Here is a 14,906-nt window from a genome sequence, read left to right on the forward strand (position 1 = left end):
ACAATTAAAAGACAGAGGTTGGCCTCAGGTTGGGAGGGTAGAACAGTGTGGGTGCTGGAAGAATTCAGATCAGGGGTCTAGCCCCAGCCCTGTCACTTACCAGCCATGTGAGCTTGAGAATATTGCAAGTTCTTCATCTGCCAAGTGAGTTTGATAAGCTCCATCTTGTAGGATTCTTGGAACATATGTAATATATGTAAAGCACTTGGCCAAGTGACTGGTAAATACTGGTTCTCTAATGAATGGTAGTTATTACTATGATTATATTCACACCAAAAGAGACAACTCTCATCTCTGGGAATTTTTTGTTTTCTCCAAGAGATGTAACAGAACATGCAGTGCTCGAGGATAAAGAAAACCAAATAAGCCAAAATGTTGCTAAGTAAATTTTCTCCGCTAGAGAACATGTTATTTAATCTGGGGTCAGGGACTTCACCAGAATTTAACCCAAAGCTTTTAGAATTTACATCAAGAACTAACAATTCCCTTCCATCTCAGAAGCCCTCCCAACAAAAGCATCCTTATTTTCACTTATTTCACTACCAACAAAATCGAGCCTTACTGTGGAGTTTTGCTAACATAAACAAAGTAGCCTAATTAGTGGAATAGGCTCATGGCTCTACCAGGTGAGAGCAAAGAGTGCCACCCCAGTGGTTTGTTGGCATCTCACCTCAAGGGAGTATCACCCTTATTTCTCAGAAACTCTCTGGAGACAATATGCATAAAAAACCTAGTGTGCATACTGCGTTCAACTGCACTGGGACAAGAGTGCTGTATTCTTCCATTCCTACTCCAGGTAGAAATTCCCTCTGCTTTACCCATGATCCCAAAGTTCAGGGCAGTTTTCCATTCCAGGTTTACTCTCTCAACTCTGAGGCGTGGCATCTGAAGGTTTGACACCTGCTCAGGATGATCACCACCTCACCTAGCCTACCATGGAGCTAACTTAAAATGACCTTGCAACAAGGGATTTGCAATGTCCTATACCACAAAGTGCCTTGGCTCAGGGAATTTACACTTGACTTTTCTCACCTGGACCTCCTCCCACCAGCCTCACTCCTTTTTTATTACTTGTCCTGTACATGCTAGAGTGTATTACACCATCTTCCTTTATAATTACTACTCTTAGACTCTAAAAATCTATGGACAGGGAAAGGGTCTTCTTTATCTTAGCACCATCACTACTAGCACAGAGCCTTCCAAAGAGCAGATGCTCAATTAATGATAGGAATAAATGAACCAATGAGCAAGGAATGTAATTTATTACTATTTAATGTTATTGCATTCTTAAATAGATTAAAGAAAACCACATATATATCTTTGAATTCTACAAAAAGAAAGACAAAAGTAAATGAGGCAAACCACAAGTTGACCATGTTTTGCTTTCTTTTCCTCTATTTTAACACCCCAATTATGTTTTGCAAGGGTCTTACACACATTTATAAGAAAATCCCCATGACAGAGCCATGTTTTCTTGTTCTTGAACCCCCAAAAGATTCAAAGATGTTAAAAATTTATCACAGAATACTGAAACTCTTACTCTTAAACCAGATAACAGCAATAAATGTATGATCCATGTCATTCATAAACAGATTCTGAATCTAAATAAGCATTCTATTAAAAGGAGAACATTTGAAAGATACTAATGTGCAACAAAAACACAAAGAAGATACATATTATGATCTTTCCAGCCCGATCTCAGACTCTCACTATATGAAAGATTGGCAGCTAGCCTCAAAAACAAAGTGGAGAAGCTGCCTTAGACCTCATTAGGGGTGGGAGGAGCTGCTGGCTGTGGCCCTAGGACGTGCACTAGCCATGGCAGAAGTGCCAGGCCTGGCTGCAGCTCTGGCTCGGGCTCTCTCTTCCTGATCTCTCAAAGCCTCCTCATAATGGAATGGGAAGGCACTGGGGACGGTCTCATTGACCTTGGCCAAAAACTCTAGGGCTTTCATCTTGCTGATTTCAGCATGGGCTCTGGGACCCCACAGGAATTCATAGCGTGGAGGATCACTATTGTGCACCTGGTGATACACCAGGTATTTTTCCTGCACCAGATCTTGGGTGATGAGCTTTCGGGGATCCCCAAAGATTAAGTGCCTCTTCCCATCATAGATCCCCAAAACATTAAGGAATTCCCAGATATCTTCCTCAGTGGCACAGTTGCCCTCTAAGAAAATCATAGCCAGGAGAGGCATCAAAAGCCCGTTCTTGGGACATTCTGAGTCACCTCTCAGACTTCCATCATCGTTGAGGTCTAGCTGGCTGACAAGGGTGTAGGACTGACCGCTGGGGTTGACTTCCTCCAGGTGAAGGCCAAAGATCAGCTCCAGTTGGTGAGAGGCTCTCTTGAGGATCTCAGGAAAGTGCTCCTTGTACTTTTTGTTGACAGCCTTCAGCATTGCTGCCTTCCTAATGGGCTCTTTATTTTTATACTTCTCCAGCAGGAAGTGCATTAACATTCCTGCCTTTCTGGTTAGAGGATCATTGGAAGAACTCTCAGTGGAGGATGAGGCCTCAGAGGAACCTGCATTTTCCTGACCTTGGCTCTTGGCACCTCTATCAGATCTTGTGCATGAAGCACCTGCAGCAGCAGTGGTGGAGGGTAGAGCTCTCTGAGGCTTCTGGGAACTGCCAGCAGCAGGAGAGCTCGGGGAAGTATTCCCCAAAACAGGAGAGGAAGTGGAAGGTGACTCTCCTTTCTCTGCTGCAGTGGCCTGAGCATCACTGAGACCCTGGGTCTCACCTCGGGCCTTGCGGCGTTTTTCACGGGCACGGAGCTTACTCTTATGACCGCGAGGCATGATGGCTATGGCCTGGGACAGCAGGTGGGAGTGTGGGCAGGAGAGTAGGTGGTTGGCGTACCTGGAGGGGCGAGAATAGGATCCTGTCAGCACCTTCAGCAGGGAGAGCCCACCTTGGCATTTAGGAAGCCACCTCTGCGGGTTTCTTTAAGAGCACCACTCTAGGAACTCACTGGGCTGTGTTCTTAGTGAGTCCCTATCTCCTGGGAAGCGAGCGGAGGAAGTTATAACGTGCCTCAGGCTACAGCTTTCTAACTCTGCCCGGGACTGACTGGGTGACAGCAGAGCTGGCAGTGTGGACTCCCTCTGTGTTCAAGGGTCTTCTCCCTTCACATATAGGATCGTCACACAGGACTTTTAACCTTGACTCCTAGTAGGATTTAGGACTCGTCCCTCTACTGACCTCAGGTCCACAAGCCTCAGACCAAAGGATTCATCTCCCTGAGGCACAAAATAGCCAATCAGGGTACTCCGCATCTGGTTACTTTGCCTGGGGGTTCCCGGATCTGCAAGCAGGGACACTGCTCTGTATGGCACTCTATTTGAGGAAACGTTCACTCATCAGCACTGAGGGTACTACATTTACTCCTTTTAAGGCCAAGATTCTTTCCCCTGTGAATGGGACTATCCTCTTTAGACAAAGGCCCTCCTCCCACTAAGGCCCTCCAGGTGAAAATACAATTCCTCTATATTATAGCTTTGGTCTGGGGCTTCTCAGAGCCAGGTGCTGGGGCAGGACTTAGTGGAGCCCCTTAGTTATCGGTGGGGGGTTTTCCCTTCAGTTCACACTTGGGGGCCTCACCTTCACTCCAGATCAGTCCCGGGAATTCACACTTGGCCCAACGGACGCCGCTCCCCCTCACGACGACGAGGTTCTCCCCTTCACAGCGGAAGTGAGGATGAGCCACATCCGGCCATGGCCATCCGGGGTCTCCAAGGATGGACAGCAGGGGCCGGACGCTGTGGGGACCTGACTGTTCTGGAGTCCGTGGTCCCTAGGTCCTCACTCCGGGTCCTCACCTTGAAATCTAGCAGAGCCTGGAACTCCTCCCCCTATTGACCTGAGTCTGTCAGCCTCCAAAGAAAACTGTAACCTCCGTCAGTCCCTACGGAGGAAATCTGGGCATGCCACACCTGACTACCCCTGCCTGATCCTCACAGGCCTGACACCATGGGTGGGGCTCTGTGATGCCCTCTCATCACCACTCAGGATCTTCACCATGACTCTGGTTTTGCCCAAGACTCCTCTCCCTGCAGAACTGGAGCCATACCCATCAGGCGTTTGTGTTTCACTTCCTAAGACCTACCAGGCAGAAATGAGAGGCATCTTATCCTCGTAGCTCTGGTGCTTACAGGGGATGGGTTCTGTGGGGGCCCCCTTTGCTGGTGGAGTCCCATCATGTGAATAACACTTAGAGTCTTCAGATTGATTCTTAGGGTCTCCGTCTCTTCCCTCTGCAAAACTGCGGCTGCTCCCATTAGACCAAGGCCCTAATCTCCCTTAGGCTTTCCAGGCAGAAATCAACCCTACGTCTCTGCCTGGGGCTTCAAAGCTAGGGCCAACAGAAGAGGGGACTTTGTGGGGCCTCCTTTTATGGTGTGGGTAGTACCCTTGGTCCACTTTTAGGTCCTCACCTTGACAAGTGACCAGTCCTGTAACTCCACCTTCTGTTTATCTGAACCTGCTCCTCTCACATCAAGGTCCTGACTTCCTGAGAATTCCGAGTTGGAATTCAGAGTGATCCTTATATGATCACAGTCCTTTCGGCACATGCAAGAACAGATAGCAAACACACAACTCCATAAGACCCCACAGTTCTGGCTGGGTGCTTCCATATGTCTTTATTTATTGTCCTTGCCTTTACATTTATCAGAGCCAAGCCTGGGACTCCTCCATCTACTGAACTGAGGTTTAAGGCTCTAGATGACCCCTATATATTAGAGTGTTTGTCTCCTCAGTACTCATTCATGGGGGTCCTCATCTTGGCTTCTGTCTGTTGATCAAAGGCTTCCAGAGAAACTCCACATCTCTGAAAAACTTGACCAGTTTCTTTTCTGCAAACTTTGCAGAGTAGGGGTCCCTGTCCTAGGGATGATGTGATGTTGGGAAACTGCAACACAAGGTGTAGTGCCCAGGACAGGTATCATGCTATGAGAGAAAAAACACACTGATCTGTTCCTTCACTTCACCAACCAGGCAAAGGGTAGTTCTAAAAGGTTTACTTTCTACAGAAAAGGGTATAGCCACATGATTTTTTGAGCTCTTGATCTTTTGAGGCTATTTGATTTTGCTTATGTAGATGATCATATTGTCACCGAGTACTGCTTCTTTCTTTAATTCACACTCATCAATCATTCTGGTATTCTTGCTGCTCTGGTTATGTATTCCAATCTGGTGTTTGGGGTCCAGAGTCCTTCTTTTTATCACTTAAGATACACTTTGGGATAGTAGAAGAAAGTGAATTAAGCAGCTCATGGTCAGTCTCAGTCTAGGAGAAGCAGAACAATGTGGGCTCTAGAGTTAGTTATTCAGATCATGGATCTAGTCCCAGCTCTATCACTTACTAGCTTTGTGAACTTGGGCACATTACCAAACTGGATGAGCCTCAGGCCCTGCATTTGTGAAGTGGGTTTGATAAGCCTGTCTTGTAGGTCTGGTGGAATGTAGTTAATGTGTAAAGCTCCTGGCACAATACCTGGAGTGCATGGAGACTTTAAACACTGCTTGTTATCATTATGATTATTTTGACCACAGAGGATATCACCTACTCTGCTGATGTTTTTTTAATCCAGGGGTTAAAGTGAATATACAGCAATCTAAGACATGGAACAACAAATCAGCCCAAAATGCTGCTTACAAAGAAACTCTAAGTAAATATTCCCTATTAAATCATGTTTTGAATGTAGAGGTGTCTTTCCCAGCTGAATACAACTCAAATCTCCTAGGATTTGGTTTGAAAACCAACTCTGGCCTTTTATCCAAACCACTCCTATTTTCATTAATTTCACTACCACCTCAAATCTAGAGCTCCCTTAGAGTTTGCCAAAATATATGAAAAAAAAAAAAGAGAGAATTTGAATGCCCTTTTAATGGACTGGGTTCTGGCTCCCCAGCCAATGGCAGAGTACCAGCCCAGTGGCTTCTGAGTTTGCAATCTCAAAAGAGTATCACTCTTTGGCCGGGCGCGGTGGCTCACGCCTGTAATCCTAGCACTCTGGGAGGCCGAGGCGGGTGGATCGCTCGAGGTCAGGAGTTCGAGACCAGCCTGAGCAAGAGCAAGACCCCGTCTCTACTAAAAATAGAAAAACATTATATGGACAACTAAAAATCTAAATAGAAAAAAATTAGCCGGGCATAGTGGCGCATGCCTATAGTCCCAGCTTCTCAGGAGGCTGAGGCAGTAGGATCGCTTAAGCCTAGGAGTCTGAGGTTGCTGTGAGCTAAGCTGATGCCACGGCACTCACTCTAGCCTGGGCAACAAAGTGAGACTCTGTCTCAACAAAAAAAAAAAAAAAAAAAGAGTATCACTCTGATTTTTCAGAAGCCTCCTGGAGACAATGTGCATAAAATACCTAGTTTGTGTGCTGAGTTCACCTGCACTGGGACAAGAGCACAGAACACTTTCTATTCCTGCCACAGGTGGAGATTCTCTTTGGTTTTCCCACAATTCCAAAGTAACTATTAAGGGTAGTTTTCCATTTCAGTCTTGTTCTCTCAACTCTGAGACCCACCATCTGAGTGTCTGACCCCTGCTCAGCACTCCCACAGCCTGATCTAGCCACCACACAGCTAACTTAACATTACCTCCCATGACAGGATATTCAGTTGCCCAAATTCTCAAATCATCTTGCCTAAGGATACTTACACTAGATACCTCATCTAGAACCACCACTCCTACTGATCCCCTCTTTTTACTTGTCTTTAGATCTTAGGGAGTATCTTATGGCCTTCTTTATATGATAGCTGCTCTTAGATTCTAAAATTCTATGGGCAGGGGTTGGGTCTATATTTCTTAGCTTCTACAGTACTAGCCAGGAGCCTTTTAAAGAACAGCTGCTTAATTAATATTTGGGCAATTAAAGTGCAGGTGTGCAAGAAGTCAAATTTATTGCTATTTAATTTCTCCTACATTACTGAAAAATCTAAGCCAATCTAGGTATCCTATGCCTCAATTTTACAAAGAAAGTCTAAAAGGAATAAAACCAAGAATTGCTCACCTTTTACTTTTTCTTCTCTCCCTCATGATCCCACCAACTTTGCTGTGGGGTCATTTCCTTTTTCACAGAATTTATATTCCAATGCCATGTTATTTTGTTCTGGATCATAAGAAAAGATTCAAGGATTTTCAAATTGTTTTACATAATACCCAAATTCTCACTTTTCAATCTGATATACTTCAATAGATATGTGATCTGTGTCATTCATAAACTTAGATTCTGAAGCTAAATGAACCTTTAATTAAAAGAAAGAACATTTTAAATTAGGAAAAAGAACAGATATATCTCCAACTTACACATACTGTGCAGGAACACAAATACATTATACACAGTGATCCCACTAGACCCACTTTGGCCCTCCACTAATTAGAAAGTTAAGATTTCTTTTTTAATCAAAGGTAAAGAACATGCCTCAGATTTTAATAGGCATGGGAGAGGCTACTGGACATGACACTGGAACATGACACTGGAACATGCCCTGGCTGTGGCAGAAGTGCCAGGCCTGGCTGCAGCTCTGGCTTGGGCTCTCTCTTCCTCATCTCTCAAATCCTCCTCATAATGGAATGGGAAGACAATGGGGACAGTATCACTGACCTTGGCCAAAACCTCACACATTCTTGAATAACCTAAGCAAATCCAGGGATATAACTTTGAAATTTCTGAAAAAAAGAAAAAAATGGAGTAAGACAAACCAAGAATTGATCAACTTTTAATTTTCTTCTCTCCTTATCTTCTGATCCTACCTATTTTACTGTGGAGTTCTTTTAAATTTTTAAGGATAACCTTAATCCAATGCCATGTTTTCTTGCTCAATATCACAAAAATGATTCAAGGATTTTCAATTTGTATTTAAAAAATAAAACTCATTACTAAACCTGATAAACAGCAATAAATGTGTGATCCACATCATTCATAAACTTACATTCTGAATGTAAATAAACTTTCTATTTAAAGGAATGTCATTTGAAAAATACAAAAAAAGAGGTAAATCAACAAGTTATTCATGCATAATGGTAGCAAAAAAGTAGCAAGCCTTTTCAACCACAAAGTGAAGAATCTGCCTCAGACTTCACTAGGAGTGAAAGTAGCAGCTGGTTGTGGCTTTAGAATATATACTGGCCTTAGCAGAAGTCTGGCTGCAACTCTGGCTTGGGCTCTCTCTTCCTCATCACACAAAGCCTCCTCATAATGGGATAGGAAGGCACTGGGGATGGTATCATTGATCTTGGCCAAAAACTCCAGGACTTTTATCTTGCTGGTTTTTGCATGGGCTCTGGGACCCCACAGGAATAGATAGTGTGGAGGATCACTGTTGGGCACCTGCTGGTACTCCAGATACTTTTCCTGCACCAGATCTTGGGTGATGAGCTTTTGGGGCTCCCCAAAGATGAAGTGCTTCTTCCCATCATAGATCCCCCAAATGTCTGGGAATTCCCAGATCTCTTCCTCAGTGGTGCAGTTGCCATTTAAGATCATACCCAGGAGAGGCATCAAAAGCCCGTTCTAGGGAAAGCCCCAGACACTACTCAGACTTCCATTGTCAGTGAGGTCTAGCTTGCTGACAAGGTTGTAGGAGTGACCACCAGAGTTGACTTCTTTCAGGTCAAGGCCAAAGACCAGCTCCATGTGCTCAAAGGCTCTCCTGAGGATCTCTGGGAAGCACTCGCTGTACTTTTTTATTGACAACCTTCAGCATTTCTGCCTTCTTTTTTTAATTTTTTTTAAAATAGCTTTATTGAGATTTAATTTACATATCATACAATTCACCCATTTAAAGTGTACAATCTAGTGGCTCTTTTTTTATTTCAAAATTTTTACAGGGGTACAAATGTTTAGGTTACATATATTGCATTGGCACCGGTTGAGTCAGAGATACAAGTATGCCCATCCTACAGACAGTGTGAACCACACCCATTAGGTGTGAATTTACCCATTCCCTCCACCCCCTCCCACCTGCCTGATCCACAATGAATGTTACCTCCATATGTGCACATAAGTGTTGATCAGTTAATAACAATTTAATGGTGAGTACATGTGGTGCTTGTTTTTCCATTCTTGTGATACTTCACTTCAGAGAATGGGCTCCAGTTCCATACAAGACAATACAAGAGGTGCTAGATCACCACTGTTTTTTGTGGCTGAGTAGAACTCCATGGTATAATACACCACATTTTATTAATCCATTCATGTATTGATGGGCACTTGGGTTGTTTCCACATCTTTGCAATTGTGAATTGTGCTGCTATAAACATTTGAGTGCAGATATCTTTATTATAGAATATCTTTTTTTCCTTTGGATAGATGCCCAGTAAGTAATGGGATTGCTGGATCAAATGGTAGTTCTACTTGTAGCTCTTTGAGGACTCTCCATACTACTTTCCACAGAGGTTGTACTAGTTTGCAGTCTCACCTGTAGTGCATGAGTGTTCCTATCTCTCTGCATCCTCACCAACATTTCTTGCTTTGGAACTTTTTGATCAAAGCCATTCTCACTGGAGTTAAGTGATATCTCATTATGGTTTTGATTTGCATTTCCCTGATGATTAGAGATGTTCAGCCAAGTCAGACATCAGGCGCCCTACTGCTTTTACAACTACAGGGCACCTTGGTCCTCTACTGGAGGCCTCAACTCTCCAGGCTTCGTCCTATGCATTCCCACACAGACATATCTCAACTCTAGCCCAGATTGTAGGAGCCACAGGAGTCCAGTGGGTCCTGGGGTGTTCTGTGTGACTTCAGAGCCTGGTCATTCTGGACGGACTGCATCCCAGAGAGAGGATTGAAGATGACCAGAGGTTGGACTATCCTCTACCCACTCTTTTTCTCCCCTTCCCCACCCACGGCTACAGAGAGAGATAATACAGCTACCACATAGAGGCTCCCACAAGGAATGGGGCTCAGAACTTCCCTTTTGGGGTCCTGCTGTGGAATGTGGGGTGATTGCACTGCATGTTCCCTGCTTTCCAGCTCCTCCCTGCTGTTGCTTGCCTAGCAGATCCATTAGAACAAGACAGGCCCCGAGGCAGAGGAACATTGAACCACAAGGGACACCCCGAGGGGGTTACAGGACCAGCATTCTTCTCCCTGGCATGGTCAGGGATTGATCTCTGGGGTTCCGGAGATGGGCCTGAGGCCAGATACTGTATACCCAAGTCTCGGCCATTTTTACCTTCATCATGGGCTCTTTCTTTTTATACTTCTCCAGCAGGAAGTGCATTAACATTCCTGCCTTTCTGGTTGGAGGATCAATGTGTGAGCTCTCGGGGGTGGATGAGGCCTCAGAGGAACCTGCATTTTCCTGACCTTGGCTCTTGGCACCTCTATCAAATCTTGTGCATGAAGCACCTGCAGCAGCAGTGGTGGAGGGTAGAGCTCTCTGAGGCTTCTGGGAACTGTAGCAGCAGGAGAGCTCAGGGCAGTATTCCCCAAAACAGGAGAGGAAGTGGAAGGTGACTCTCCTTTCTCTGCTGCAGTGGCCTGAGCATCACTGAGACCCTGGGTCTCACCTCGGGCCTTGCGGCATTTCTCACGGGCACAGAGCTTACTCTTCTGACCGCGAGGCATGATGGCTATGGCCTGGGACAGCAGGTGGGAGTGTGGGCAGGAGAGTAGGTGGTTGGCGTACCTGGAGGGGCGAGAATAGGATCCTGTGAGTACTTTCAGCAGGGAGAGCCCACCTTGGCATTTAGGAAGCCACCTCTGCGGGTTTCTTTAAGAGCACCACTCTAGGAACTCACTGGGCTGTGTTCTTAGTGAGTCCCTATCTTCTGGGAAGCCAGCGGAGGAAGTTATAACGTGCCTCAGGCTACAGCTTTCTAACTCTGCCCAGGACTGACTGGGTGACAGCAGAGCTGGCAATGGGGTCCTCTGTGTTCTGGAGTGGAGAGGATCCTCAGGCTTGTTATGTCAACTCTTAAACAGGGCCTCGGCCTTCTCCTTTTGCCGCTGTGAAGTTTACACTTTAAAACTTCCTTCGACCCAGGTCAAGGAAGTGTAGGGCCATCTCAACCTACCACCTCTGCTCAGGGACATCTAGTCCTGAAAGCTCAGTGGGGCTCTCTCTGTCCTGGGCTCCTCAGGTCCCATGTCCACACTCAGGGTCCTCATCTTGACACCATGCAAGATCATGGACTCTCCTTTCTGAAGACTGATAGGGGTACCTTCAGACCAAGAATTTCACCTCCTCTGGTCCTGATGTAAAATGTGGTGGGCATCTATGAAATAAATAATTGATAAACTAGACTTCACTAAATGAAAACTTGTGCTCTGCTAAAGATACCATCAAGAGAATGAGAAGACAACCCACAGACTGGGAAAAAATAACTTCAAAAGGCATATCTGATATGCAATGGTCCCCAACCTTTTTGCACCAGTGACTGGTTTCATGGAAAACAATTTTTCCACGGACTGGGGATGGAGAGGTGGGGTGTCATGGGTGGGGAGTGTGTGTGCTGTGGAGCTCAGGCAGTGATGCATGGCCCATTTCCTAACGGGCCATGGACTGGTAATAGGCCATGGCCTAGGGCTTGGGGACCACAGTTCTATAGGACTGTTATTCAAAATATACAAAAATGTCTTGAAACTCAATAAGAAATAAACAACTCTATTAAAAATGGGCAAAAGATCTGAATAGGCACCTCAACAAATAAGATTTACAGATGGCAAATAAGTACATTAAAATATGCTAAACATTGCATAACATTAGGGATTGAAAATCAAAACAACACCATGATATCCCTGCATATCTATAAGAATGACTGAAATCCAAAACACTGACACCACCAAATGCTGGTGAGGATGTGGAGCAACAGGAACTCTCCTTTACTGCAGGTGGGGATGCACAATGGTACAGTCACTTTGGAAGACAGTTTATAAGTTTCTTACAAAACTACACATACTCCTACCATATGATCCAGCAATTGTGCTCTTGGTATTAACCCAGATGAGTTGAAAACTTATTTCCACACAAATGTTTTTAACAGCTTTATTCATAATTGCCCAAAGTGGGAAGCAACCAAGACATCCTTCAGAAGGTGAGTGGGTAAACAAACTGTGGTCCATCTAGCTAATAAAACCGTATTCAGTGCTAAAAGGAAATGAGCTATCAAGCCATAAAAAGACATGGAGGAGCCATTTTGAAAAGCCTACCTATTGCAGGAGTCCATCTATATGACATTCTGGAAAATGCAACACTATGGAAACAGTAAAAAGATCAGTGGTTGCCAGGGGTTAGGGGGAGTGAGAGAGAAACTGATGGGGCACAGAGGATTTTTAAGGCAGTGAAGCACTTCTATATGATTCTATAGTGGTGGATATGTGTCATTCATTATACATTTGTCAGAACCCACAGAATGTGCAACACCAAAAATGAATCCTAACATGAACTATGGACTCTGGGTGATAATGACATGTGTGTGTATGTTCAATTGTAACAAATGTACCACTGTGGTGTGGGATGTTGATATGACAGAGGCTGTGTGTGAGAGGATGGTATATATATATATGGGAACTTTCTGTATTTTTGGCTCAGTTTTCCTATGAACTTAAAACTGCTTTAAAAAAATAAAGCTCATTAAAAAAAGTGATGAGGAAGCCCCAGCCTCACATCTTGCCCTGGCAATTTAAAGGTTGAGTGCAAGGGACTGGACTCTTTGTTGTTCTCTATATGGAGGAGTGGGTAGTCCCCTCAATTCTCACTCAGTTTCCTTGATTTGGCTTTTAGCAGAACCTGGGGATCCCTTCTTTCTTGAATTGAGGCCCTCTCCTCATGAAAGACCTGCACCTCCCTGAGACCCAATAGGGGAAAGTGAGGACGGCCTGATCTGGCAACAACTGACCATGGTCTCCCAAGAGAGACAGCTGTGGCAGACAGCTTGAGACCCTACTGGTGAATTGTCCTAACTCAGGATCCCAAATCTGACTCATAGGAAGGCCTAAGAGTCCTCCCTCTGCTAAGCTGGGACTGCCCCCCTCACACCAAGACCCCCACTTCTCTGTTACTCCTGAGGATATGAGGGCGCCTCTGCCTGACATTTATGTCTGAATCTCTCAGGGCTGGCAATAGGGAGGATACCGATCGGTCCCCCCTGATAGGGGTTTGGTGGTTCCTGCACTCTTCAGTGTACTCACTTTACTCCTGGCACAGTTAGGAAATCTTCCCTCTATGGATCTGACTCAGCCAGCCTCAGAAACCTCCTGGAAACCTCCATAGCAGAAATCAGGTTCAGCCACATCCTGTCAAGACTATTTGGAAACTCTGTGGGCTGCCAGCAGGGTCGGGAAGTCTATGGATCACACTGCTCTGGATAAGTGCTTCCCTCATTCCTTGTTCAGGGTCCTCAACTTCATATGTGTCAGAGACTGGAACTCCCCGTTCTGCGGACCTAAGGTCACCCTCCTTATGGCAGGACTCACAAGTCCTTGAGAGCCTTGACGAGTAAGTGAGGAGATGCTCAGGTATCAACTTTGCCTGACATGGTGCTCTCCCCAGTCCTCCTATAGAGGGCTTTTATCTTGACTCCTGTCCCTTAATTGTAGACTTCCTGGGACACACCACATCCCTAAAAACTCTTAACCAGTTTCCCTAAGACAAATCTTGGAGAGAAGATGTCCCTGTCCCAGTAGTGGTGTAAGATAGGGAAGCTAAAACACAAGGCAGAGGCCTCAGAACAGATGCTGTATGGTCAGAGAAAAAAACACATTGATCTATTCCTTCTTTTTTGCCAGCCAGATTTAGGCTCTTATGTATTTCTGTTCAAAAACATTCAACTTTCTAAAAGGAAAGGGCTACTTTCAATTAAAGGAAAAGTCTCCTAAATATTAAAATGTCATTTTATTAATATCAAAATATCTTAAAAGGAAATGTGTACCTAATAAGTATGCATAAAATAAATAAGTTGATTATAGTCTAATTATTAATAAACTCCATTAGTATATTCTAAAAATATTAGTTTATCCAAGATTAACATCTATTTTTGTTAAGAAAATATTTGTATTTTTATTTTTTAGGTTATTCTGGTATATATGTAAATTGTTTTGTGGTTGTAATGAAGTAAACATGTTGATATATTACAACATAAAAAAAAAAGGAAAGGGCTGTCCAGAATCACAGAATGTGAGCCCATGATCTTTTGAGGTTATCTGATATTGCATATGTGATCATACTTTCACCAAATATTATCTTTTTCTCCTTAACTCACACCTCTCAATCATTTTGGTATTTTTATTGCTCTTGTTATGTACTCAAATCCAGTAAATTGGGCACAGAATTCTTCTTTTTATCACCTGAGATATATTTGGGAGTGGTGAGAAGAAAAGTGAATTAAGAGACACAGTGAGCCTCAGGCTGGGAGGTGCGTACAGAGGGGGCTTTTCACTAATTCAGAAAAGGGGTCTTGTCTTAGTTCCCTCAATTACCAGCAATGTGAAGTCGGGCAGGTTACCAAACTCTGTGAGCTTCAGGCTTTTCATCTGCATAGTGGGTTTGATAAGCTCTGTCTTGTAGGACTGGTAGAATGTGTATAATGTATGTAAAGTACCTGAAATGTACTGAGACTTTCAAAAACACCCATTCTTATTATGATTAATTTGTCCCCTGACATTGAAGTCCACTACCCTGGGATTTATTTTCCAATCCAGGAGATGTCAGAGATTATACCACATTCTAGGAAAAAGGAAACCCTATCAAACAAAGTGCTGCTTAGCAAGGAAAGCTAAGTAATATTTTCCCATTACATGATAAATCATTCAATGTCAGTGTGAGGTAAACTTCTTCAGTGAACACAACACAAAGCTGCTAAAATGTTTCAAGATCCAAAAACTTCCCTCTCTCTCAGCTGCCCTTCCCCCTAAACCACTTCTATTTCTATTAATTTAACCACTATC

At 44.2% G+C, this 14,906-nt stretch overlaps 1 protein-coding gene and 1 pseudogene across 1 annotated transcript; both read right to left on the bottom strand.

Moving 5' to 3' along the window:
* Positions 1–1,769: 1,769 nt before the first annotated feature.
* Positions 1,770–2,804, bottom strand: LOC138378660 (melanoma-associated antigen B1-like). Its single transcript, XM_069464017.1, has one exon. It carries the CDS (start codon positions 2,802–2,804, stop codon positions 1,770–1,772), a length of 1,035 nt encoding a protein of 344 aa, XP_069320118.1.
* A 752-nt stretch (positions 2,805–3,556) lies between these two features.
* On the bottom strand, positions 3,557–10,586 carry LOC138379041 (melanoma-associated antigen B1-like; annotated as a pseudogene).
* Between the last annotated feature and the right edge of the window lie 4,320 nt (positions 10,587–14,906).

The sequence above is a fragment of the Eulemur rufifrons genome, chromosome 30, assembly GCF_041146395.1.
Source record: "Eulemur rufifrons isolate Redbay chromosome 30, OSU_ERuf_1, whole genome shotgun sequence".
NCBI classification, from domain to species: domain Eukaryota; kingdom Metazoa; phylum Chordata; class Mammalia; order Primates; family Lemuridae; genus Eulemur; species Eulemur rufifrons.

Coding starts and splice junctions, on each gene's coding strand:
- LOC138378660 (XM_069464017.1), bottom strand. CDS start 2,804: ATGCCTCGCGGTCATAAGAGTAAGCTCCGTGCCCGTGAAAAACGCCGC.